At 38.7% G+C, this 11,253-nt stretch overlaps 4 protein-coding genes across 4 annotated transcripts; all 4 read right to left on the bottom strand.

The window, feature by feature from the left end:
- Positions 1-302: 302 nt before the first annotated feature.
- On the bottom strand, positions 303-2,258 carry CRN1 (coronin; the record flags this gene model as incomplete). Its single annotated transcript, NM_001182317.1, has 1 exon — positions 303-2,258. One exon carries the CDS (start codon positions 2,256-2,258, stop codon positions 303-305), a length of 1,956 nt encoding a protein of 651 aa, NP_013533.1.
- Positions 2,259-2,594: 336 nt separating this feature from the next.
- Positions 2,595-4,607, bottom strand: MAG2 (RING-type E3 ubiquitin transferase MAG2; the record flags this gene model as incomplete). Its single annotated transcript, NM_001182315.3, has 1 exon — positions 2,595-4,607. The coding sequence occupies one exon, from the start codon at positions 4,605-4,607 to the stop codon at positions 2,595-2,597; it is 2,013 nt and encodes a 670-aa protein (NP_013531.3).
- A 314-nt stretch (positions 4,608-4,921) lies between these two features.
- On the bottom strand, positions 4,922-5,973 carry TDA5 (Tda5p; the record flags this gene model as incomplete). Its single annotated transcript, NM_001182314.1, has 2 exons — positions 4,922-5,822; positions 5,894-5,973. The coding sequence occupies 2 exons, from the start codon at positions 5,971-5,973 to the stop codon at positions 4,922-4,924; spliced, it is 981 nt and encodes a 326-aa protein (NP_013530.1).
- A 244-nt stretch (positions 5,974-6,217) lies between these two features.
- On the bottom strand, positions 6,218-10,141 carry TUS1 (Rho family guanine nucleotide exchange factor TUS1; the record flags this gene model as incomplete). Its single annotated transcript, NM_001182313.3, has 1 exon — positions 6,218-10,141. One exon carries the CDS (start codon positions 10,139-10,141, stop codon positions 6,218-6,220), a length of 3,924 nt encoding a protein of 1,307 aa, NP_013529.3.
- Positions 10,142-11,253: the final 1,112 nt, after the last annotated feature.

Raw genomic sequence — 11,253 nt, 5'->3', positions numbered from 1 at the left:
GGGTTACCTTTACTATGTAACGCGTTTTAACTAAAAGAAAGACTTATTTATGCTTGCATAAAACTATATGATGAGGACAATTATACATTGGTCACATAACGCTTAGTGTTTTGTCAAAAACATTCTTTTTCCTGTGGGAAAGCAACATTTTGTTTCCTTTTTTGTTAGTGGACAGGTGAACATGATTCACTTTCTAAGTGCATTATTATCGCCGCCGTCTTATGTACATTACATATAATCAAAATACATCTTTCCTATAAAAAGGACTCACTTAATTTTATCATTAAAAGTACAAAAAATTTTCATTTTGACAGTTCGCCAATTTTTTGTTCCAACTTTAACAGGCGCTCATCTTTGTCAAGATTTGCTTTCGTTAATTTATCAACTACATCTTCTAATTGCAGAACCAATGTAGATAGTTTTTCGACAGACTTTTTTAAACCCAATGACTTAGGTGATGTCCTTGCCGCGGATGGCTCTTCCTTACTGCTGGCAGTAATGGCTGTCTTAGCAGCCGTAATTGAAGAAGGAGGTGTTGCGGATTTTTCCTGCTCAGGGGACTTTGTTTTCTCAGAGGACTTCTCTTCTTGAGGTAAGCTTTGCTCCTGTTTTCTATCTGTTGCGATAGACACTGGCTCTGGCTTCAATTCTTTTGAAGGTTCGACCTTAGGTGTGCGATCCTTTTTAGTTTCTGTTGGAGTGACTGGGGTTTCGATTTTGATAGGAGCTGGCTCATCATCGGCTTCTTCCCATCCGGAGGTATCCCTAGACGGATCTTCGGCGTTGTTAACTTGATCAATATCGGAGGATTTCTTCAACAACTTGTTGATCGAATTATCTTCCTTTAATACATGGTTGATTGTAGAAGATGAGGAGGCCGACTTTAGCGGTGAGGGAGATTTTGGAGCTTCTTGTTTCACCTCCTTTTCGGATTCGCTGATTGGCTTCTCCACTTTAGGCTGCTCCTTTTTCTCTTCAAGAGCTGTTTCTTGAGTTGTTGGCTGTTGAGGTCTTTTAGCCTCATGAAAGCTTGGTGCGGAACCGTCATAGATAGATCTCATACTAACGAGAATTGGACCTTCAACAGACTTGCCAGAAAACCACTCTTCAGCAGTTAAAGCTGGCTTATTGGAAGGTGCATCCGGGTAGATATCTTCTTGGAACTCCTCTGATCTCCTTGGAACAAAGAAAGATACCGGTTCGATACGCTGATCAACGACAGTCTTGAAACCTTTTAAGACTTCGTTTTCTTTGACGTTCACCATTCGCTTAGGCGCTACAGCAAAGCCTCTCTGTGCTTCTGTGGATTGGAATTCAGACAACTCAAACAGCTCGTCGTTTTGAAATTCGTAGTATCGAATATTACCATCACCTTTCCCCACCAAGTAAAGAATCTTATTCCCTTCGTCATAAAAGGGCATCAAAATACCTGATGATTGGTCGACAGTGTAGAAGCCTCCCAAATCTCCCTTTTCAATGTTGAAGGCATCCCAAATACCGATTTGACGATCACTCAATTTTGAAAAACCAGTAGTAGCCAATCTGTCAGAGTTTCCTAACCATACCACCCTTTGGTTTTTTGCACCCGTATGGGCAGGCCCTTCGCTAACAATTTTTTCTTCTCTGATATTCCAGACTCGTAGTTTCTTATCTCGAGCCACTGTGGCAAGATAATTACCATCATACGAAAATGACATGGATGTGACCATATCTGGATGTTTCAAAGTAATCATGTCCTTTCCAGTTTCCACATTCCATAATTTAACAGTATAGTCACCTGAAGAGGATGCTAATACATTCTCAGCGACGGGATGATAAAGAACATGTCCAACTTTCCTTGCGTGTCCTGTCAAAAACTTTACTGGTTTGATATCAATTGGCTCTCCATCTTCATCTACATGATCGTGAAATTTGTAGTTTTCCGGTATGTCCCAAATACCAATCTTAGAATCATCGGAACCGGAAGCAATCCTGTGGTCATTAAACGGATCAAAATCGGTATCCAAGACCTGCGCAGTGTGGCCTCTGAACAAAGGCACTTGATCTGGAGCCTTGCCCACTTCCTCGATCGGAATGACAGCGAATGCACCACCTCCAGAGGCATTCCAATTCACCGCAATAAATTTACCATTCGTTTTTAGCAAGTTGGAGTCCCATGCGTTGTTGGTCACTTTGAGTTTTTCATATTGCAGTTCCTTTTTGGCCGCTTGGCCAAAGACGTGTCTATATTTAGAAGCACGAACAAATTTTCCACTCATCTTGCGCCCTTCTAAGTGGAGTGTATCCTTTATCCCTTTTTCACTGTACTCTTTTGATATACGTGTACATGAATCTACTTTATTTTCTTCGAGAGTTAAAATAATATCACCGAAATTCTATTTACGGTCAAAAGTGAAAAATCACGCACAACGACACTAGAATTGAATAGTATAACATGGTATGAATGCATTTGGACTATATATGAGTAATTGTTTATATGCAATAGCGTTTGAAGTTATACATAAAGATATAGAGTTCGATTTTGAAATGATATAGAATAGGTCCTCCCACATTTCTGGCTTGGAAAGAGATTTTTAAGCAGAACATGCTGTAACCTAACCCAAGGCTTGATGATTGCTGCTGAATAGCATGACTTTACCTTTCTTCTTCCTGCCTCGCTTACCATTACTTGTAGGAGGAGAATCCGTCGAATCTGTGACATCCGAACTATCTTCCTGCCTTATTCGCTGCAATAACATATCTTGAAATTCTTTGTTCTCCTTTGATGCTTTTTCGTCTTCCGTCACTGCAATTGATGTCCCCCAAATTGTTCTTTTCGTGTGGGAGGGCGCTTGCTTTTGAGGAGTAGAGCAGGAATTTGTCGGTGGACCCAGCATAGAAATTCCTAAGGAGTTGAGAGGTATGGAAGAGCTTACAATGGATTCATAATGGGTAGCCATCTGTACAGAGTCTTCAAACTTGAGAGAATTGCCATTTTCCTTTCTGTAGAACTCGGCATGTTCTTGTTCCAACCTTTTTTCATATAGTTTCTTTTCCTTATCTTCCTTTTGCTTTTTCATTGTGAATTTTCTTCGACGTTGTTTTAGCTCATGAGCAAACTGTTCGTAAATTTCCTTGGGAAGGAATGGTATTTTACGCCAGTCCAAGTCTAAAAGGGCAATCTCAGTGCCGATTGGAAGGTGGCCGATGTACTTGTAGCGGCGGATTAATTGCTCCGTTACCACTGTATCATAATGTATATTTTCGACTGTCGTCTCGATGCTTTCTGGAAACTTGGAATAATAGTGGAAAATAGTCAATAAGATTTTTACATCCAGTGGAGATAAGAAGTATTTCGTGGACGATGCCACCAACGTCTGGTAGAAAAAATAAGCGGAAGAATCATCGTATTTGGTCAAGAGATCGTCATCAAAATGAAAATTGTCCAAACCGTTGTTAATATCGTTGGAAAGTGGGCTCAAATCAGTGGTTGCAGCCAGCAACGTCGAAATTTGATCATTGATATTTTCAATCGACTGCTTAACAAATTTTCCACTATCATTATAAATGGCCTTGTCGATTTCATATTGTTCCTGAATAGCAACAATGTCCTTTTGATAGAGCTCCAAGGAGTAAGACACGCCACACTTCATAATATGCGCATAATGCTTTATTGATCCTAAGTTTGCGGGAGGGAAATTTCCACATTTTAGAGGGTCTAAATGTAAGGCTACTGGCAAAGGTAATAGTGAACCGTGTGGTTTACACATCAGTTGTAGATGTACTGTGGCACCAGGTTCGGGTTTTTGATTTAACCTGGTTACATCAAAGTCGTCCTCATACAGAACAGGCTTGACCCTTTTAGGGCCAATAATACTTCCACAAAGCGGGCATTCTTTATATTTCTTCTTCTTTGAGTACCCAGTCTCTTTATTTTTGACGGTTTCTTCAATGGAGAAAAAGTTCAAGAGACAACTTAGACAGAAAATATGGCCACAAGTAACCATTCTGGGAGCCACCGGTTCCTCGCTCAGACAAATAGAACAATTCTGACCCTTTGGCACTATGACTCTTAGAATCTTTTCTTGATCGACAGGAACGTTCGGGTTACAGTTTTGCTCTGGGTAGTCAAAACGATCATCTACCAAAAGACGGTAATTAACATTAACAAATGTGTCACCGTGTAAATGTACGTGCTCATCGCGTCTCCTATTCGATTTCTTACTTGAAGAGGACCTACTTTTTTCCCTTTCGACTTCAGGTAACTGGAAATTCAACAAATGATTAATGGAAACTTGAGTTTTCCTGCCTCGTAATTTGAAATTACCACCAAGAATTTCTTCCTGGATAGATAAATCTATATCTTGATCATTGATCCTAGTACTAGTCTCCTTATAGGGCGTTCTTGACCTCTGTTGTTTGCTACTTTTTCTGCGGCCTTCCCCGTGATAATTATGTGCATTATCTCTTCCATCAGAGACCTTATTCCCTGGTTTCTTTTTACTGACCGGATTCCTTTTATTATTTGAAACTCCTTGTTTACTACTGTTGCTGGTAGCATTTAAAGTATCCATCTCGGAACCGCCACTGCCACCACTTGCCTTCTTCTGCATGTCCGGTTCTACCATCAAAAGTGTTAAGATTAGTAACAGATTCTACTACTATATCTTTATTTTATCAGTGCACCGTGGTCCACATCCAACGGTGTTTACGATATAGCTTACCCCTCTACACGTGGCTTCTCAGAAGTGTTTATTATAATGTTTGCTTCATCACCTTTTTTTACACGGGCCTGAACGAGCACTTTTCAAAATACAATTAATGCCCAAAAATATGAGCAACGGTAATGAGGGCGTGCATAATTGCAAAGAATGTATAAGCAAACACCAAGGCTGTCTACTCGGATTCATCTATAAATATTCTATTTACTATGTATAGCTTTCTACTCGTCCGGGAGGCAGCAATCTATGCGAGAGAAGCTTCTTACAATGCGTTGTAGCGAATAAGGTACGCACATCAAAAGATGAGCAAAACTACAATAAAAGGGTTCATTTAGCTGTCCCCTCTGACCCAGCTCACAATAACGGACTATCTTGGCAGCTAGAGTAGTAATGTCTATTACAGGGGCAAAGAACTGGCGAGGAGGCTTGAATCCTGCAAACATTTCCGTATTCAGTTGCCCTGGGGTCACTAATAGTGTTCTGATATTTCTTACGCCTTCGTTTTGCAATTCAAAACTGTACGACTGATGAAAGGCTATCAATGCTGCTTTGCTCGCCGCATAAGCTGCTACTTTGGCCGGCGTCAATATGCCCAAAATGCTTGCGATATTGACAATATAACACTGTCTAGTTGAGTGTCTACTAGGGGCCAGTTCTTGAATGAACTGAAGTGGTGCAAATGTGTTTATCTTAAAAATCTTATCAAGATTATCCCGTTCCATGCCGTTGAATCCGGTGAAGTTGGCCCTTACTCCAGCATTGTTCACAATCAATCGGATTTCATTTTTATACTTTCTTTTCAACAAATTCAGTAGTGCTGCAACTTCTTCATCATCACTCAGGTCGCAGATGAGATCCTTCACGCGAGTATTCCTCACTGATGATGGGCATATGTCGACATTCAAGATGGTCAGGTTGCTGTAGTCTTGTAGGAGTTGAGATACTATGGCCCGTCCAAGTCCTTTACTTCCTCCAGTAATAAGAACTATGCCATTCTTAAATTCACGAAGGCTCTTCCAGGCGACCTGTCCCGACCGCTTTATATAGGAATTAGCAATGAGGAATGCATTTATCAGTAGTGTATAGATTGTTAGACAAATGCTTATCGAGTCGCTTAGAGACCTAGGTTAGTTCGTCATGTTAGTATAAAAAACGCTGTTTCTAACCTCATGCCTATTTTCTACTTTACATACCATCTCAATACAAGAGCTACCAGAAGTGGATAGCGCAGCAGTGGCAGAACTACCCAACGACACAAACAGTCTATATTCATCACCAGAACTTCACCTTTTCCTCACAGCCGTATTATCACATATTAATGTATCTGTTCTACTGATTTTAAAGAGCTACTTGTTATACGGCTAAATGCACTTCCGAGGGTAACCTGTTATTCAGGATTATATGAACAGAGAGAATAATGATGTGAGTTACTGCAAATAGCATAATTACTGGACTATATTCTTGTTGGCTTATATTATTACAACGATATTTACCATTAAAAGTGTCTATATCTTATATTATTGATGATCTGCCATTGCTACAGGATTGCACGCGACTAATAATTGTCTATTAAGTATATTTGGATGACTTAACACAAGAATTGTTTTCTCTCTCCTTTCTGAACTAGCCAGCTTTATCTTCTTTCCTTTTATGATCTGGACGGGAACCAATTCGCCTAGGTTCTGCTCAACATTTTTTAAGTCGTAAATCTGTATCAAATTGTCGCCAACGAGAATCAAATGATTACCATGGAAGCTCGCGCCGGTACAACAAAAATCAAGTAAGAGAATATCCTTTCTCCAATCAGACATCTCACCGTAGCAGTTTATTTTCACTACGGCTTCATCATAAACCAAGGCAAAAAAACTAGATTGTGATATTTGAAAAAAATTGACCGGTATAGCTTTGCAAGTGGCGATATCCTTTTTTGCTTCTTCAGTGAGAGATTCTATGGAGGGGCGTTTCTTGGAGTCTGTAGCACTTTTGAACGGTAAGCTATTCAAATGTGGATGCCTCAAGTGTGCCATCATATCTTTATCATTCAAAAAAGATGGTAAGACTATTCCGTTATCCTCGAATGAATCTTGATAAAGTATGACTGTTTTCTTTGTACACACAGCAAAACTTTTCCTGAATATGGCAATATCCTCAATTTCGTTATTCAGAATGTTATTACTTGAACTTGGGAGCTTATACTCTTTGTAAAATTTGAAATATTTTACTTGGTTTGTCAATTGATCAAATTCTGGTGTTAATATAACTATCTTCCCCTTTCTTTCAAAAAATAAATGTTTTGAGTTACCAAAATCATCAGCAATTTTGAAGAATCTCACCTTATCTCTGATTACTGTTCCCACAATGCAGTTTTCATCTAGAGTGTTTCCTTGCGCTAGGTAACGGCTCACTACCGTTGAGATATTAAAATAGCACAACTTTCTGTTATCCAATACAAACAAGAGCCCCAACTTAACATTGGCTTCCATTCTTTTGACGTCGTTTAATTCTAATATTTTAACGAAACCACTACCATAATCGTCTCTATATTTCACATAGATACCGTCTGTTGTAGCCACAAATAGGTAAATTCTGCCCTCGAATTTAACATCTTCACAACAAAGAATCCGTGTTGTCTTACTCCATGAACATGAATCTTTGTTTGCTTTTTGAGCGTAAGCTTTGAGTGCTACATCAATTTCTGATCCTTCCGGAGCTACAGGTAGATTCACCGGTGCATCCTTGTCGAAGTATGCGAACTCAGAGCTCAACACTGTAAATTCAAAGGCATTTAAATCATGATTTTCTGCATTTCTTTTAAAAGATTCCATGATAGCATCAATCCATTGGTTGAGTACTTCTGCACTTTCTGTAAAAAATTTGAACGATTCACCTGTGGCTGTATTTCTGATCTTAAATGAGAACTCGTCTGTGTTTGGATTCGCGTTAGAAATTTCAGTATTACTAGTCTTTCTATCTCCATACGCTGTTGACATGTGATTTCCAGAACTTTTAAGCAGAGGTCTCATGGAGTTAATCGGTGTCGAAAAATTATGCATTGGGGATTTATGTTCTTTCTGAGAGTAGTTTCTCAGAGGCTGTTTACTTGTTCCTGGAATTTTCCTTTTCTCGAGACTTAAATAATCTATTGGGATAGGTCTTTCAATAAGCTTATATTTTTGAGTTTCTCCTTTACTTATTTCCTCTGTAATCAGTAAGCAATTGTCCAATAATGCGATATACACTGGGGTTGGGTCCAGCCATAAATCCCTCTTTTTATAAACAGTGCCAGATAGTACTAACTTCCTTTCCGGATAAGTTAAACCAAGAGCTAGTTTATCCTGAATTGCATCATCGTCATTTGCGTTAGTACTACCACCGACGTTCACATAGCTTGTTGCATTACTACTATTAGTACTTAATACTAATTGTTTCGAAAACCTTACTAGTTTCCTATGGTCAATTGCTAATCCATGTACCTGATTAACTTCAAAGTTCAACTTTTCTACTTCCTTAATTACTATTTTCAGGTATTCATAATCCTCCATGGAAGGATCCGTGTTCTTCAAAATTGAGCGCAGAGTTACGGGCATGTTTTGTAAAGATTTGAAAAACCCCCCAAAGAATATAACATCATGATACATCTTCGATCTTGTAATTTCAACCGAGTTATCAATCTCCTTAAGCCATGTTACAAATTTCGTCTTGTTTTTCTTCTCCCACATTATGATTTCGTGTACCGTTGCCATAGCTTTCGCGTAATTCAAATATATATTCTTGGCTTCACCACACCATTTTGAATAGATTTTTCCAACGCCATCAATAAACTTACCTCTCGTTTTTAATTTCCAAAATATTGGCGTCAAAAGAAATTCGGTATGTAATTGTATTAGAGGTTCGAAGATATCAAATGCCAATGCCTTGAACTCAGGCTCATCTGGAAGTAGGGATTTGTCAAACCGTTTCCCATAGATTTCTACCGCGGCAGTAGCCATGTTTAAGGATCTTTCTTCTAAAATAATTAAGTCAAATATAAAGCTTTGTCTTTGTACTTCACGGGGATTAATTTCTGCTAAATCATCTGGAGTCAAGTGCCAGTATTCTGTCCAAAGTCCAACTGATTTATTTATGATTTCGGAAAGTTTTATTTCTTTTCTGAAGCCAGAGCTTTGGCCATGTGTGCAAACGTTGGAATAACAAATCAGGGAGTTTGTAGATCCATAAGTATTATCGATGAATGAATAGCACGGTAGTAGTTCGGTGAAAACACCAGTAATATCCAGCCCTCCCACAACTACGGCTACCTCTTCATCGTTAATGATATCGAATCTTACTGCTTTCTGGGAAATAAACGAAGCCATAATATTATCCACATTTGAGTCTATCGTATCTTGATCGAAATTTGTAGGCATTTGAAACTCTAAAAGTAATTGAACAATTTGGAAAAGATCGATTTTCGTGAAGACACATTCATTAAACCATTCAAAATAAACTTTCAAAATCCACTCATAAATAGCAGAAAGTTTGTAAACATTATCACATTGATAAAGCTTGTGCTCATCGATAGATTGAATTGAAAATGGTTGTGTCGGTGCAGTAATGCTTGGTGCTAATTCTAATGGCTTGGCTCCTAGTAAAGAGTTAAAACTACTTTGCCTGGCATTTGAGTTATTAAAAGTATAATCTGAGTCAGAATAAACACTTTCTAGGGCTTCTGATACTCGGCTATTCCCACTTACGTTTCTAGATGTTGATAGAGGCGGTGGTGGTTTCGTAAAAAATTCTGAGTCTTCATCATCAAAAGGAGATAGCAGAAGAGTAGTAGTGAAAGGAATTGGGGGTAAAGCTTTTTCTCTTTCATGACACCGTAGATCTGATTCATCAGAGAAGTGAGCCTGCTGTTTGCTACTATCTCTTGGAGATTTAGGGGAATTTGGACTAAATCCGTTCGCAAATGGTGATTTTAAGATCCTGGAATGGTTAGATATGTATTCCATGTGATGTCGTTCCTCTGAGTTTCCTATAAAGGATAGTTTATTAGGTGATCTTTCCCGGGACTGAGAACTGGGAGATACCATGGGTGAGTCTATCCGTATTGATTCAGTGGAATACAAAAGGGGTGGCGGTGGTGGTGGTCGTCTTTCTTTGACGTACTTTGTCGATTTGGGTGTGGATTCTGAAGAGCTAGTACCGTTTCCCCTTGCACTATGTTTTGATGTAAAGGTAAAAGCCTGAGGGACCGGGCTTTGGAATTGCTGGGTGTCACTGATTGGTGTCCAGCCAATTGAGATATTATCTGTTCCGTTATCAGAATCATCCAAAAAGGAGTTCCTCGTATTCAATGGTGGCAGTTTGGGCAATTCGATGCTCTTTCGTTGGCTTTCTTGACGGCTTACTCGTTTTTCTGGTGTTCGTTCAAAAGGGGAACTTCTATTATATCGATACATGTTAACTTGCTGCACTCAATAAGTTTTTTGTTTTAATGTTTATATTCGAAGTAGTATCAATTAATTGTTCATAACAGTGGCTGGAGGGGGTATACAGAACCACTAAAACCTCCAGAAATAATAGTTGAATAAAATATTGATGCAAGAAATGGATTTTGAACAGTTATATTGCGTACTGATCATCCTCTCTAGGGGTTGTTTACCTAAACGATGTGTTAACGTTTTCTCTAAATGATTTATATTGCGGCCTATGCGACGAGTCAGTATGAACAATAGAAAATCTTAAGAAGCCGTAAGCTAAAAACATCAAATGATTATAGCGCACCAACTGCTCGACTGGAAGCAGCGAAATTACGTATGTATGACCGAAGCTCAGTTAATTTTCTCTTAAGTAAAGACACAACCTTTAAATGTTGACTAACTGTGTTTGAGTAGGGGAAAAGTCCCCAAAAGTTGACGCATTTCCTTTGCATGACTGGTTTTGGAAAAGATTTCGACCTAACTCCCCAAAAAATTACTGTGAACACCTATCTGTGTAAATTTACGGTTGTTTTAGTCAAAATAGCTGTTATAACGTTTATCATAGTCCACTAAAACAGTATTTGGACACCGAACAAACTGTTTTCGATTAGGAGATTAATCGCATCTATTAAATAGCTTGATGTTTTTATTATACAATCTTCAACATTAGTTGTGATATGGAAGTTTAAAATACTGGCTAGAGACACTCGTTAGGGTTAAGGTAAATCGATAGCGGTAGTACATTATGGCATACATACCAAGATCGGGTAAAGCCGTTCCATAGTTAGATGCCTACTACTAAATGACGGTCTGAAATGGGAATTATATACGATAAATATCACAAATTGAGGAGATGGAATATAAGGATTAGCTGCTAATTATATGACAGGTTTATTGCGACGTTACTATATTACAACAGATGGCGGTTTTAGGGTAGTACCGCTTGCTTAATCGAATCAGATCAAATCAGAAGAAAAAGCAGGATCAGGCTTGAAGTACACGCTCAATGAACAAAAGCGAAAATAACCTTTTGTTTAGAGGTGCTTGTCATATCGAAATACTATATTAACTTTAAAATATTCCGCGCTACG

Source organism: Saccharomyces cerevisiae, chromosome XII, assembly GCF_000146045.2.
Source record: "Saccharomyces cerevisiae S288C chromosome XII, complete sequence".
Lineage (NCBI taxonomy): Eukaryota > Fungi > Ascomycota > Saccharomycetes > Saccharomycetales > Saccharomycetaceae > Saccharomyces > Saccharomyces cerevisiae.
Note: the sequence above shows the minus strand (reverse complement) of the source record. Positions and strands in the feature narration are given on the sequence as shown.